The sequence below is a fragment of the Microtus pennsylvanicus genome, chromosome 19 (assembly GCF_037038515.1).
Source record: "Microtus pennsylvanicus isolate mMicPen1 chromosome 19, mMicPen1.hap1, whole genome shotgun sequence".
Classification (NCBI taxonomy): Eukaryota; Metazoa; Chordata; class Mammalia; order Rodentia; family Cricetidae; genus Microtus; species Microtus pennsylvanicus.
Genome location: NC_134597.1, coordinates 28,906,659 through 28,922,371, shown reverse-complemented (window position 1 = coordinate 28,922,371; position 15,713 = coordinate 28,906,659). Strand labels below are relative to the sequence as shown.

Genomic DNA, 15,713 nt, shown 5'->3' with positions numbered 1-15,713 from the left:
CCACATGGTAGCTCACAACCATCTGTAATGAGGTCTGGTGCACTCTTCTGGCCTGCAGACATACACACAGACAGAATATTGTATATATAATAAATAAATAAATATTTGAAAAAAAAAAAAAGAAAAAGAAAAAGTCACAGTCAAAAACCAGTCAGTGTGGCAGGTGCTCTACCTCCTCCCTCCCCCTCCCCCTCCCCCTCCTCCCTCCCCTCCCCCTCCCCCTGTCCCCTTCTTTCGAGGGTGAAAAGAGAGATGTGACGGGTTTCCTAAAAGAACAATCAATCTCAAAGACAACTTTTCTTAGGAAAAGAGTACAAACTTGTTCTGCGTATTTCTCCTTAATATTGAGGACCCAGAACTTCACTGGGAAGTTGGGGGTTCCGGAGGGGAACCAGGTATCCTCCAGGTGAACTTAACAACCCAGTATACTATGGAGGTGTTGCTAGGCGACAGCTATCCAAGTCCTGCTCCTCTGTGTAGCCAGGAAGAGGCCAACTTAATAGGGGGACTCTTTGGAAGCAACAGTTTGGGGAGGGATCTTTTAACTTGACAGGAATGGCCTTCATGTGTGATCAGGTCTTGCTATTTCTAGGAGGGTAGGATTAAGAAGATGTATTTTATCATTTGAGTCAAAAATCTTACTCCTGTCTTCAGTTGTTTTTGGCAGGTGGCCATATTTAACAATTGTGCGTCAATGAGCAGCTTAGTCCAAGTACAGTCTGTCCAGTTGACCTTAGTTCAGATTAAAGGAAAATGCCACCAAGATAAAGGACATGGGTTCTAGCTCCCTGTGTGCCAGAAGAAGCAGTCATTGCACCCCCTTTAGCTGTACCCTTATACCAGCATCATGGCTCACTCACCATCAGGGGAAAGCTAGGCTGCTCTCCTCCAGAGCCTCCAAGTCATCCACATGTACTGTTCCTAACCCAACTCCTGCTTGACCATCCCCTTGCTGAGACTTGGGCAGTCACCCCCATTTCAGAAGATTCTTTGAAATTTCTTCACTTTTAAAATCCTATTACTCAGGGCCGGGCAATGATGGTGCATACCTTTAATCCCAGCACTTGAGAGGCAGAGGCAGGCGCTTCTCTATGAGTTCTAGGTCAGCCTGGTCTACATAGTGAGTTCCAGGACAGGCTCCAAAGCTACACAGAGAAACCCTGTATGTATGTATGTATGTATGTATGCATATATATGTATATATACATAAGTATATATAATCCTATTACTCAATTACGCTCTGACAAATGTTTCTGAAGACCTCACCTAAGAGTAGTCCCCTTCCTTCTGAGCTAATCTTTTAAGTGGTGTATACCAAAGATAAGTTTCTGTAGACATGTGTTGTCTAGGACTTGTAGTGTCTTGTGGCCTGCCTGTGTCCCAGTGCCCTCAGTTGTGGTTCTCACTTCCTGTGCTTCTTGGGGCTAAAGAGCATGACCTCCACATGAAGGAGAGCACGTGAATGGGGTTGGTGTGGCCCCGAGACTGTGGCTTTTGTCCCTCATATCATTCACTCAGCGTTCTGAGTTCTAGATCTTCCATTCAGGATGATACAGTGCCCAGAGGTGACAGAAGCAATTACATCATTTCTGCCCACTCGAGTCTTATTTCTGGCTCCTGTGTTCCCACCACCTGAGGCTATTTATAGTCATCAGCGCTCTGGAGAAAACAGAAGCCACCCAATAGGAGGACGGGACAGCTTTAGCTGTAGATACAGACATGGAGAGAGATGCCTTTGTCATAAGGAGCTGACTCAGCCGGGCTGCTGAGACATCCCTTGAGTTGCTGCGGCGGCAGGAACCCCAGGAGAGCCCTGGGTGTGAGCTCTGTGAGTCCAATAACCAGAAAACCAGGGGAGCTGATGCTGTAAGTCCCAGCAGAAAATAAGATGAGAGGCCCCAGTTCAAGCAGCAGAATCAGAGAAAGGAGTTTCTTCCCCCTTCTCTGTCCCTTCTGCCAGGGTCCATGGAACATCATCACCAGGCACTGCATTATTTAATCTTCTATAAGGAGCCATAGTTTCCTACCTTTGTTTTATGGGAGCGAACAGAAGTTCAGAAATGTTAAGTAACTTACCCAAGGTTGCACAGCTAGTAAGCAATGGAACCAGGACTTGAATCCCGGGGTGTGTGATTCTAAAACTTAAACTTTTGACCTCTGGGCCATTTGTGCCAAAGGCTTCTGCTGAGTTAATAAATGACTGGCACAGCACAGCATTCTGCACCAGGAGCTCTTGCAGAGGTGAGTTGGCCAGAGCATCAAAGATCTGGAACCTGAGAAGCCTAGGGAATGAAGAAATGGTTTAGGGAGACATAGCTTCTGGCTTCTGTGTCTAGCATGGCGGGTTCAATCCAAATTAAACAGTCAAAGGGCTAGAAGGAACTCCCATAATGGATACCATGTGTAAGGGGAAACTCTGGGACAGGTGGCTGTGTGTGGTCCTCAGATTCATGTTCCAAAAGGTTTGAGCCAAATGATCATCACATCAGGGACACTAGGCTAGAGATGGACTCTCCTGACTTGGCAGGTGATTGGACACTATGGTCTCCTTGACTTTGGTATTCTGCCGTTCGTTTTTTGGATAGGTCTTCATACATAGTCTAAGTTGACCTCAACACCCAGACATTCCCCCATACCTGCCTACAATCTTCCCAAGAGCATCTTGTGATACTTCCCTCTGCTGGTGCACAAAACTGGTCCTGGATTTTAGGTTCATTTTGTTTGTTTGGGCTCGACTGTAATTGTTACTGACATCATATCTGTCTTAAAAGTCTTCTCACCCCTTACTACTGTGTTGCTTGTGATGCTGACAGCCTGGGCACAGGAACAGTGTCACTCCGGTTAGCTGACATCCTCTGTGCTTAGGGGGAATGGCATGCAGAGAGCACCAAAGGAACAGGCAGGGAGGCAGGGGTGGCGTGAGATGCATCGTGGCACCATGGGAGGAGCTTGGATCAGTTTCCTGGGAAGCCCAGGCACAGAAATTACTTCTGATAGTATTTACATGTTCCCTCTGTACACTCCCCCTCCCCCTCCCCATCTTCTGCCTCTGCCCTGCAAGCCACCAGGCCAGCCTCACTGAGATTCGAGCTCCTGCCAGGACAAGAGAGATTGGAGGCAGCCCCTACTGGGATAGCAGCAGTGTCCTGCTGGAGTCTGGTGTCATGAATCTGATTCCCTGCTGGCTCCTAGTCTTTCTGACCCTCTGGGTGCCGCCTGCTGTACAAACCCTGGCTTTCTCTGTTTGTTCAACGCTGAAGCCATTCCCCCACCTCGCTCTCAAAGTCAGAAAGGGCTGACCCTCCTCCTGCACACAGGCTGCACATGGAAGCTGACCCTCCTCCTGCATCCAGGCCTTTTGCCTCTGCTGCACATGGAGACTGATTCTCCTACTGCACGCAGACTCTCTGCCTCTACTCCACGCTGAGGCTGAGCCTCCTCCTGCATGCAGGTCCTTCAGGGATGTGGGCTGTACCTCAGGTGGGCCATCTGCCATAATCTCAGCCTGCCCATCGACTTCAGCTGAATTTCATATCAGACCAGATATGGAAGCTGTAGACCCTATAGCCTTTGAGGCTAAGTTCTTATTTCTGTGGGAAGAACAACTTCCTCTGAGCCATCACCAGACCAAACTTCATGCCCCTGCCTCAGCCGTCCCACTCTGTGTACTTTGCAGAATCCTACGTCAGAAACTGGAGTTGTGGAGAATACAGGTCAAGACCTCCAGCCACATGGAAGTTAGGCCAGGTTTGGGGTCTCCCCGGGTGTTCATCTAGGACCCCTTGCTAAGGTAGTGTGTTAAAATAATTTTTAAATATTTATTACTTATTTTTATTTATGTGTATGCATGCAAACCTGGATGAGTTTATGTGCGCTGCATTCATGCAGGTGTCCTTGAGGCCAGAGAGTGTCAGATCCCCTGGAGCCAGAGTTATAGGCAGTTATGTGAGTGCTAGGAACCGAACCCCGGTCCTCTGGAAAAGCAGCAAATGCTCTTTATCACTAAGTCATGTCTTCAGCCCCCAAAAGAATATTTTTTATAAGCGACAGTACCTTTTTTCTCCTTCTCTTTTTTTCTTTTCTGGGATCCTTCATTTATTTCTTGAGGAGTGGGAGTCTTACCATGTAGCCCAGGCTGGCCTCAAACTTTCCATCCTCCTGCCTCAGCTGGCATTACAAATGTGTGCCACCAGGCCTGACTCAATACCTTTTCTTTAAACCCAATCTTAAGGACTCAATATACAAAACAGGAGAAAGAGCAAGGCCTACTCAAACAGGGACGGGAGCCTGAGGTGCCAGTTACTTGGACTTCCCTGGTCTCTTCCTTTCCACAGCTATCCCTGGAATTAACAGCAGCAGATGCATTTGAAAACCAGGGTTCCCAGGAATAAAATCCACTGATGAGAAGGAGCCCCTACAGGATATTCTCAGCATAGCAACATCGCTGCCCTGAGGGAATGGCAAGCAGAGAGGTAGACATGGCTGGCCTTTGTGTCCTCCTTAGACACTAGCCAGAGTAGCGTAATGTCCTGGTTTTGACAGGACCCAATGCTAAGTCAGGCATCCAGTTATGGAACTAAAGTTGTAGATGTGTTTACACTGCGGCCCTCAGACTGCATGCCCCCTAAAATAACTATGAATGCAGTCCAACATAAAATGTAAACTGGGGCTGGGGAGATGGCTTAGTGAGTTAGAGAACATTCTGTGAAATTAAGAGGACCCGAGTTCAAATCTCCAACACCCATGAGAACACCAGGTGTGGCTGTAGGTGTCAAGTGCTGCGCCTAGTCCCATGGGCCAAAGAAAGGTGGATTCTGGGAACGCGACAGCTGGCCAACCAGGCTGAAGGAGCACGCTTTAGGCTCAATGAGAGTTTTGCCCACATTGTAAAACTTGCCAGGGTGGAAGTACCTACCCCATGGACATTGTGAGACCCTTGTGCTGTTCTGAGTGTGAAAGGGCCTATCGCAGCACCAGCTTCCACACAAGAACAAGGAGTCAGTCCTCTGTCTGCCTGTCTCCCATGAGGATGGCCCCCAAAGAGGTTCAAGCCCACATTCTTTGTGAGAAAAACAGCAAGATGAAGTTGATATCTGGATTCCCATTCTCAAACTTCTTGAAACAGAGCCACAATCTACTTCCTCCCATTAAAAACAAAAAAGTTAAAAAATAGTTAAAGTAATACTTCATAGTCCACTACACACACACACACACACTTATACATTATAAGTAAGGGCTATGTCCCAAGTCTCCCTGTGGTTGCCTAGAAACACAGCATTAAACACTAGATGTATTATGTTCCCTGGTGCCCTGCAGTTTTGCCACTGAGGACCAGAGTTCAAATGTCCTTCTGGAGTTTAAGCCCTTTCCATCACTGCCACCTTTCCATCACTCTAGTCCTTGCTTTAGGGTCATCATTAAATACACTGAGTTCCTTGAGCACAGGTACTCCGGGATGACAGTGATCCTTACGACTAAGATAACCAATGGATGACTAGCGGGAGACTCACCTATACAGAGTGGATACACTGGGCCTGGGAATAGCGCGTGTCCTGAATAGGAGGCAGGAGATTTCATACTGCTGCTGGGAAGAGTACAAGTCAAAATTCAGGGATTGTTTATTTCTGGAATTTTCCAACCACAGTGGGTCACTAAAACCACAGACAACTAAAACTGCAGATCAAGGGAGGTGGCTGTGTCCAGGGTACATTCGTGTCCAGGGAAAGGAATATTTAAAGCTCACCACCTTCAGCTAAAGTCCTCTGCAGTTTCCTAATAAAGGACTACTTAACAGGCATCCTTTGGCTTTTGTCCCCCAATCCAAAGCCAAGCCAGCTCTTTCAAAGTTGTCCCCCTCGTCCCTCTCTGAGGAAACCTGGATGGATCTCTCTTCTGAGTCTGCCCGTCCCTCCTGTTTCTTCTCATTCCCTTCCCCTGCTTGTGCTGGCAGACCAGAGCTCCACCCCTCACTCCCCAGCCCCTGGCACTGATTTCTGTTCCTTTCTTGATGAGTACTTCCTGCTGAGCATTCCTGGGGCCCAGCTGCTTTGTCTCGCTGAAGGCCACCAAGCCCCCGATTATTAGTGAGTTAAGTCGCTCTGTTATTGCCACTTCCCAGGCCTGAGTGACCAACATGGGGTCTGTTAGCTTGTCAGAGAGCCTCTAGCTCATGGGCGAGATGGTTGGGTATGGGGTAGGGGTAACAGCCAGCGGCTGCTTTCCAGAGCCCAGGCTCCTCCCATACCCCTCTCTCTAATGACACCTTTTCTCCGTGACCCATCTCTTCTAAAATGCAGTCTCCAAATACTTATTCGCTTCTGGGAAAGCCAGAGAGCGGAAAGGCAGAGGAGGCAATGGCTGCCCCCACGCTCATCACAAATCCATGAGCTATCTTCCTGGGAGAAGTGCCCTGTTAGACCCTAGAGCTGCTTATAGATAACTCCAACAGGTTCTGCTGTCAGATCTTCCAAGCTGGCAAGTATTAAAACTTGGGGAAGGGACAGCTGAGGAAATTTGTCCCGATAGGCCTGAGAAGAGAGAAAGAGTGTAAGATGTGGACAGGGAAGGGAGACTCAGTGCTGGCAGCTGCTAATGAGGTGTGCATGCCCCTGCGTGGGCACTGTTGGGCTGGGAGTCGGACGCCGAACCCATTGGAAGGAGATGGGGACAAGGTGGCAGATCCAACAGAGTCAGGAAGCAGGTAGCATACTTTAGAAAACGGTTAAGACAATCCTTAGGAATCTGGAGACTTGGAGGTGCCCTGGAGGGGCTCTAACTAAGCGAGGTCTTATTGTGGAAGAGAAGCCAGTGGGCTGGGAAAATCACAGACGCCGCCACGGAGCAGGACTTTCATTCACCAGGGTGAAGGAGCAGGCACCCCTGTGGCTTAGCTCTGTGCAGGAGCCTACTCCATACGCTGGTCTCCCCAGACCAGGTCAGGCTTTGAGTAAAGTTTCTAGGAACAGGAAGAGAGTTGCCAGAAGTCCCGGTTGTTATGTGGCAGGCCATGCTAGCTAGGTTTGCAGCTGGCATTTACTCGTAGCAACAACTTTCCAAGGTAGGGATTTACATAACCCTGCTTTTCATTGAGATGAAAAGAAAAAAGCCAAGAGGGGTTGCGTAATCTCCCTAGGGTGGCTGACTCTGGAATTCTCGCTCCTCCCACTTTCCTGTGCAACCTCTGTGTTCTCAGCCTACATCAAGAGAGCCCCTGGCTCACATGCAAGAGGTCAGGGAGGGGGCTGGAGAGATGGCTCAGTGGTTAAGAGCATTGCCTGCTCTTCCAAAGGTCCTGAGTTCAATTCCCAGCAACCACATGGTGGCTCACAACCATCTGTAAAGAGGTCTGGCGCCCTCTTCTGGCCTTCAGGCATACATACAGAATATTGTATACATAATAAATAAATAAATATTTAAAAAAAAAAAGAAAGAAAGAAAAGAGGTCAGGGAGGACACCTGAATTGATGGAAGCTCATCAGACACTCGGTGAGAAAACATCACAGAGCCAGTAACACACTGAAGCGGAGTCTTTGATTGGCAGCAGGCCTCTGCAATTACAGCCAGTGTCAAGACTGTGGCTGTGGGTGAAGGCTAGAAATGTATGCCGGCCTGGGCTTTCTGGATACTGAATGACCCGCTCGCAGCTGTTTTCTGGCTGGCCCACCTCATACAGCATGGTACCTAGTAGGTTTTAGCTTCGGCTATGCTTGGATACCCTATCTTTGCCCTCGCCCTGTGACTTCATACGGATTCCTCAACCTCTCTGAATTCGCTCATCTTAAAACTAAACACAACCAGGGTACGTCCGCTAGGACTTCTGCAGGGCTTAGTAGAAAAAGCAATTGTGAACTGCAAAGCACCTGGAGTGTAGAAGGTGCTCCAACCTACGTGATGGTCCTCCTCTTATCCTTGCGTGGGACCGCGAGAGTAGTCCCACCTCCGAGGAGCACTGAGCCCTCTAGAAGACATCACAGATGAACTGGTGTTATGAGATGCCACATGTCAAAGTAGCAGAGAACACGTCGTTGTTGCCAGCCTTCTAGGAGTAGAATTACAGTCTCATCAACTCTTCCGTGGCAGGAAGCAGGGGTCACAGGGTAGTGCACGGATCATCCCCCATGATTTCCATGTCGTATGTCAGTTGTAGGGTTCCCTCTCGGTAGACAAAGGAAAATTCAAGGCTGTCCCAAGCCAACTCACAGAAACCTAGGGAGGAAACTAGACAGGTACTGGCCCCATAGCATCCCAGCCACACTCGCTCCTCCTGGGGGACAGTGTCTTTGCCAGGAACATTTTGAACTACCTGTAGTAGAAGACTTCCTATGGCATCTGGGAGCATTCATGGCCATGGTCAACTGATGAGGAAGCTTGGGGACAAGAGCTAGGTCAACCAGAAGCACAAGGCTCTGCCTCCCAGGAAATGGTCATAGGCATGAACCACACTGTGAAGAAAAAGAAAAAAAACTCATGAAATTTTTAAGGGGGGGGGGAAAGCAAAGAGAAATGGAGTAGGTTCCGTTGTTGTGGCTACGAAGGTTTGCTTGAACAAAGTTTAAACTGAACGAGTCTATCCTGAAAGCAGGAGTCTCCTTCCCCAGTTCTTCCTCACTTTTTCCAAGACCCAGCCAGCCAGCCTCAGACGCCGCGCCTTTCACCTATGCCACCCCCCCCCCCGGCACCAATCACCATATTCCCACTGAGTCACTGGTTTTAGACATTATTAAATGACACCTCCCATGCAGCAGGTAAGAACTGTGTTCTCTTACACCCCCACTGTGGATCCCTTCATTCTCCAATAACTAACTATACGGGAGGGGTGGTGGCTGCGGGTACGTACGTACCACAGTGTATATGTTTGAGGCAGGCTCTCTCCTGTCTCTGCCGCTCTATGACAGTCTAGCTGACTGGAGAGCTTCCAGATGACTCCCCTGCCTCCGCCTCCCATCTCCACACAGGAGCACCGGATTATAGATGCATGCAGATTTACGTGGATTCAGGGGATCCCAGTTCATAGCAGCAGGCTGGCTGACACTTATTTTACCAACCACGCCATCTCCCCAGCCCCCCAACTTCTTTTAGTTCAGTAACCAAAAGGAAACTCTTAGTGTGGTTATATAAATGTCATTGACTTCCAATCCCACATATTTTACTATATTTAAATGTCTTTTACTGTGCAATTATTTTTCCTGAAGTTAAAAATGTTCTTGTTTGGTCACTCTGAGAGACATTTTTAAATTGAAAAGTTCAACTCCTCACTTTCTGCCATGGTTCTTCCAACTCTGTGATTATTTTTATTGATTTATGTATTATTAATTTATTATTTTATTTATTTATCTACTTTTGCATGTTATTCCACTATTGGCAATCCAAAATTTTTACTGAAAGACTGAAGAGATGAATGTAAAAACTAACCAAACCTCAGCACACACCTCAAGCCACCAGCCCAGCCTCGCCCTGAGCTCTCTGCAATGTTTGGCTTTAAGTAAAGCCTCAACCCCAGTCTTGCCCCAAGCGCTCTACAGTGTATGGAATTTTTGCACTGGGTCTGAACTTGGCTTTGAAGTCTGTTCCGAACGTAGAGCCAGGGATGAAGACAGAATGTTCTGAGTGAGGACATGCCAGAGCATGTGATGAGAAAGGGGAACACGGGGAATGGGGAGGTTCCACAAGGGAGGGGGTGGGTGTGCGGGGGAGACCATGCGGATGAGAAGGGAATGTTAACCAAAGTGAAAGATGAAAACTTAATTATAGTCTATAATTTTATTCTTTCTTTATTAATTTTTTTTCCTCTGAGGGAAATAGGAAAAAAAGAAGGCAAACTGTAAAATTCCCTTCAAGAATTCTATCCCGCGGAGTGTGGCAGCATTTGGCTATAATCCCAGCACAGGTCTATGCTATTGCATCCTGTTTTGATAATTTTTTAAAGATCAAAATTAAAATACATATGTATGTGTGTTAATTTTTTAAAACTCACATTCATAAAATAAATAAATTTATTAAAGAAAACTTCACATCAAATTCAAATTTAGTACCTACCTTCTACAAGTGGAGACTATTGGCCACATGGAGGTATTATTGGAGGGGGTGAAATGGGAGGGTGGCCTTTGTGAAGAGGTTGATATGGTGATGCCCAAGGTCAGCCGATGCTTAGGAGTTAACAAACCATTTTAACTAGTGGTGGAGGTTAATGGCAGAGTGTTTGTCTGGCGTGGGAAAGGCCCTGGGTTTGATCCCGGAACTGCAGGACGCTAAGGGGAGGAGATAACCAGGTATTGACTAAGCCTCACATCCCTGCTTCTCCTTCACCAGCCTCTGGGTCTCAGAACACTCCGCAGTGGCTGACCTCGCTGCTCTCCCTACAGGTGGCGGCTGAGTACTTCAAGAACACCACACTGCTGCTGGTGGGTGTCATCTGCGTGGCGGCCGCCGTAGAGAAGTGGAATTTGCACAAGCGCATAGCCCTGCGCATGGTCTTGATGGCCGGAGCCAAGCCAGGCATGTGAGTCACGTGTGGGGACCGGGGGGCGGGGCCTGAGCCGCAGCAGGATGTGTACTCGCGCTCCTCTGCTAATGAGGAGATGACATCAGAGTGATGGACCCTGACCTCCCGCATCCGTGGAAGAGATCCGATAGCCGGGATGCCGATTTGAACAGTAGCCCTGACGGCGACTATCATCTGATCTAAGGCATTCACGTCACACCTGGACTGTAAGGACAGCAGGTTCGCAACACCTGAGGGCCTTGATAGCACAAAATGGGCCAACAGAAACAGTTTGCCATTTTTTTTCCCTGTAGGTTAGGGTACACACTGGACCAAGAGGTGGGTGGCTTCCCCATTGTCATTTAAGAAGATATGGGTGTCTCTTGCCATGCACCCGAGTTGCTGCTGGTGCTTCAGACCCCAGACCCATCAGGCAGGCAGTGAGTGTCTCTCCAGGTCCTCACATCCTCTCTCTTTCTCCTTCCACTCCACCTTCAAGAGGCCGGCAGAGGAGAGATCCTCACCCTCACAGAATATGTGGGGGCGTCAAGGGGGACGGTTTTGTGGGGTCGGATGCCCCTTGTTTGTCTTCCCTTTCTCCGCGCCTAGTTCAAAACTTTCCACTACATCTTATGTGAGCTGCCTCGCCAGTCCCAGGGGCAAACTGTAAATCAGGTAGCATTCATTTCCAGCATCGGTCTTTTTGACTAACATGTTGGAACTCTAAAGCGTGTTCCTGTTTCCCAGGTTGCTAAGGGGGAGTTGCTAACTACAGCTTAATCCACGCAGGCCCGGCGACCATCTGCCCACTCAGCTTCCGGGGGTGGGGGAGCATTTCTTCCATCCTGTTGGGACCTTATGGCTCCTTTGTTTTAGTTTAGCGTTGTTTCTTTTGTGGTACTGGGTGAGGGAGTTGGTGGGATGAGTGAAGCAAGCCTGGACCTGGACCTCGCCCTGGGCAAGCACTGTAGCCCCGAGTCACATCTCTAGCCCCTGCAGAGCTCTTGAAAACTATACTATCGACAAGAATTTTCGCGCATTTGTGTTTCCCTTCTTCCCTGTTTACCACACAACCCAAGCAGGTTTGCGCCCGCGTGGCATGCTGCCATTAGTGTGCAAAACATTCGAACCATGTTGCTGTCTGTTCAAACAAAACACTGGCAGGACTCTGGCCTACTTGGGCACAGTCCACATATCTGCTGCCCCCAGATTGTGCAAGGTCATCCGAAGTATAAACAAAGCCACTTCTGTGTCCTTATCTAATGATAACTAGCACCAGGTCTGTATAGGCACAGCTTGCCCTGTGCTTCCAAGTCAAGGGGAGATAATCTGAAGGTTATTTTCGCTCTGTGTTCCTCCAAGCTTAACTCTTCTAGGGGCCAGCTGGAGACACGCACACAAGCCGGGACAGAGAGCACTTCGGTGGCTTTGCGGCCATTCCTGCAACTAGTTGATGCTGAGACAAGTAGCCGGGTAACTGAGTGCCCGGACTTTCATCTCTGTTTGCTCCCAAATCACTATGCTGACTTACACTGAGCAAGGGGTACAGTTGTGCCCTAGACTCCCCTGCTGCAGGGAGAGGGGAAAGAACCCCCTTATCCATAAGAGACACATCACAGGGCCCCACCTAATATCCACAGAGCAAGAATAACAACCAGTGAGTCCGTACCCTGGGACCTTTCTACCAAAGCTATCCTTTCCTACTTTAAAAGGCTTTTTCCTGGCCATGGTCACTAGCCATAAAATGCAAATTGTTCGCTGGACCAATGCTGAAATAAAGGTTCCTCTGCACCCAGCATTGGGAGCTCGAAGCTGGCAGGCATCCTGTGAGTCATAAGGCCCAATTCCACAACTGCATGCTCCGCCCCAATCGCCCCTGCCCTCCGAAGTCTGTGGCTATGAGTTCCACAGGGGCATGCTCCACGCCAATCGCCCACACCCTCCGCAGGCTGCTGCTGTGAGTTCCACAGCGGCATGCTCCACGCCAGTCGCCCCCACCCTCCGCAGGCTGCTGCTGTGTTTCATGTGCTGCACCACCATGCTGTCCATGTGGCTCTCCAACACCTCCACCACCGCCATGGTGACGCCCATTGTGGAGGCGGTGCTGCAGGAGCTGATCGACGCCGAGGAGGAGCAGCTGGTAGCGGGCACCTCCAGCCCTGAGGAGGCCGAGCTCATGGGTACAGTTCGCTGGAGCTCAGCTCCCCTCTGCTCCCCCGCCCTCCTCCCTGGATTCCCTGCCAGTCTTCACGGCAACACTGCCCAACCTGGGGTCCATGCCCTCGTCTTCATTTCCCTCCTTTGCCCATGCCAGGTGCCATAACCCAAGTACCCTTAACCCATGGACACTCTCCCTTCCTACTTGGCTCACAGGTACCCCCCTTCTCTTTGTCCCAGATACTCAAGCATTATTACAAAACTCTGGGGTCTGTCTGCATCTACACCCCCACTGTACCCTCAGACCAGAGAGAAGGGGAGGGGATCATCTACCGCACCTCTGACCCTGTCCTGAGCCCCTGGACTTCCACATACAGGGTCCACTCCTGCCTCAGTTTTCACTTCCTGTGTTTCTCTACCACAATAGGTCTTGATGTAAACAACAGACAGACTTCTGTGGAACTCATCTTTGTCAACGAAGAGTGAGTATGACCTCCCTCCTCCCAGACAGAGCTTCTTGGGCCCATCGGAGAGGCCAGGAAAGATAGGACCAAAGGCATCTCCTTTAGATATGGTGTACCAAGCTCACCAGCTTGTCTCCGTCCATAGACTCTACTTCTCAAAATCTTGATGAGGAAGAATAAAAAGATGTTACATCTGAGTAAACGTGGGAGCTGCCCTGTGGCTGCCAAGGCCAATTTCACCCACACTGATGTGATTAGAATACCAGGGGACAGTTGGTGGCGGACAATATGATGCTCTAGACAGCCAGAAAGCCAGGAAAAGAGAAACATGTTCTTCAGCGTTCATATGTGTGGAGTCTACCCACAGCTGACTTCCTTCCACAGCCTATATACAAATACGGTTGTTACGGGTATTCCAGAGTGAACACTACACATTTAAAAGTTGTATTTTGGGATGGGTCTTTGTAATTTTCCCTTTTAAACTAAAAACAAAACAAAAAAAAAAAACAAAACAGAGAACTCACACTGAGTGAAGTCAGCCTGTATAGCTGGACAGACACAGAGGGGACCTGGCAGAACTATCATCTTTGTCTTGGACTTACATATTGCCTTGCTGCCTTTCACCTTTGCTGGTATCTTAGGCAGATGCCACAGTTTTCCTGGTCCTTTCAGAGAGGCAGAAGAATCCCGTTTTCAGATCCTCAGCAGTCTAGCCCAGGCTCATGCCAAATCTCTCAGCTCTCTCTATAACTTCTCTCCTCTCCTTGAGCCCACACCTGTTCCCTCTGGGCCTAAGCCTGCAGAAGAAAGAGATGAAAGAGAGAAAAGGAACTGACCTTCCATTGTCCCCCATCCCACCCCCTACTGTCCCCTCACTCTGTTGCTTCTGCCGTCTCCAGAGTTGGGGCAAATGTAGGCTACAGAAAAAGACCAAAGGGCAAAAAGGCTCCAGGCTAGAATCCTGTCTGAGATCCAGTCCCTAGCTGTCACTTGTAGGTGCCCACCTCCAGGGTTCACAGGTCACCCCCTTGAAGTGACTTCTTCATCACCCAGGCCAGATGGCTCTTGGATGACCACATATCTCCCTTCTTGTCAGTGTTCTGATGGTTCAGCCTCTTCATTTCCTGTGGTCACTGTTTTCTAGGCAATGCTTTTCAAGATGGCTCCCGTCCTGCTTCTTCCCGTGTGTCCCCTCCCTGAGAAGATGGGCATCATGCCCACTTGCACACAGGCTGCTCCTATGACCACAGTAACTATTCTCTCCGGCCCTTCTGACTCCACTGTGTCAGTACCAAAAGTCTGAAACAAAAGCTCAGCTGTCCCTTGTCCTCCAAGATCCGCTGTGCTCATGGAAGCACGGGTATTTGGTGTTCTTCCATGTGACCAGTGCCTCCCCTGCCTTCTGAAGCGATCCTCGCTTCCCCCTTCGGCCAGTCTAGGAAGCAAACATGAGTCCATCATGTAATCTCCAAAGCACCCTTTACTGTCATCCTCTTCAGCTCCCACTGACGCAGCCTTGACGCACTGATGGTTTCCGGACTCTATGTCCTGTGTGTCAGTGCCCAGCACTGCCATCTGCCTTCTGAGTGGGTGAGCCGGTAGGGCCACAGTCCGCACAACTGACTTAGACTATAAACAGCTACTGAGAACTCCGTGTGTCGGGATTTCTGATTGTTCCCATCTTCCTCTGTCTTCAGGGAAAAGCCTGGGGAAGCCACAGGTATGGGAGGGACTCGGCACATACAGCTAACGGTCCCCTCCCTGAGGTGCAGCTAGTGACCCCAATTCTTCCTCGTCTTTTTTTTCTTCCCTGCCCGTTCTTCCTGCTGTTGTCACCTCAGATAGCAGGTCACACATTTCTGTTTCTAGATTGTGACCTTCTTGTCACCTCAGGTAGTAGGTCACACATTTCTGTTTCTAGATTGTGACCTTCTTGAGGCAGCTAGTAAGGGTACCATCCGGGCACAGGTTTTCCAATGAGACAATGAGGGACCCACAGGCACCTACTTCTGACATCCTAGCGCTAGGAGGTGGTGTGACCGGATGCTGGTGGCCTGGATCTGTTACGAAGGTTGATGGTGTCGTAAAGAATGAAGCTTGAATTTAAGTGCCTGCACCCAATCAGAACTCCATATCTGCTATTATTAGGGGTGTTGGTGTCACTTCAAAGGAAGCTGCTGGCCCGTCCCTGGGAGGAAGCAAGCCCCTGGACTCTTAGAGCATCTTAGGAGTCAGGGGAGACTAGGAAAACGTTGGTCCTCTTTGGAGGCTAGAAAACTTGAGTCTAACGTTAAGACCCTTATACCAAACACTGAGCGCAAGGAAGAGCACCCTTCTCGCCACGCTTACTCCACTCGGCTCTCCCTGATTCTTTTGCTTCTTTTCAGCACACCAACTGCAGACTTCACCTCTCTGATGCAGAACAAGGTATGGCCTCAGTTCCCCGCCCTGGGCTTTGACGTCACGTGGAATTCCCTCAAGATAACTGAGGCACCAAGATGCCTGGTAGCTTTTTCTGTAGTTCTCAGTGCTGGCCTTGAACTTAAGCTTAAGGCTCTTGAACTCACCCGGGCTGGACATGAGAAGGGCCAGTGGGGCTTCAGACAAGGGTG

At 49.3% G+C, this 15,713-nt stretch overlaps 1 protein-coding gene across 2 annotated transcripts in view; it reads left to right on the top strand.

The window, feature by feature from the left end:
* Window positions 1-15,713, top strand: part of Slc13a4 (solute carrier family 13 member 4) — a 40,808-nt gene that overhangs the window by 7,788 nt on the left and 17,307 nt on the right. For both annotated transcript variants that reach the window (XM_075953700.1, XM_075953699.1), the window contains exons 3-6: window positions 10,362-10,498; window positions 12,488-12,660; window positions 13,065-13,119; window positions 15,489-15,528. In XM_075953700.1, the coding sequence (XP_075809815.1) occupies window positions 10,362-10,498; window positions 12,488-12,660; window positions 13,065-13,119; window positions 15,489-15,528 (405 nt within the window). The remainder of the gene's footprint in view (window positions 1-10,361; window positions 10,499-12,487; window positions 12,661-13,064; window positions 13,120-15,488; window positions 15,529-15,713) is intronic.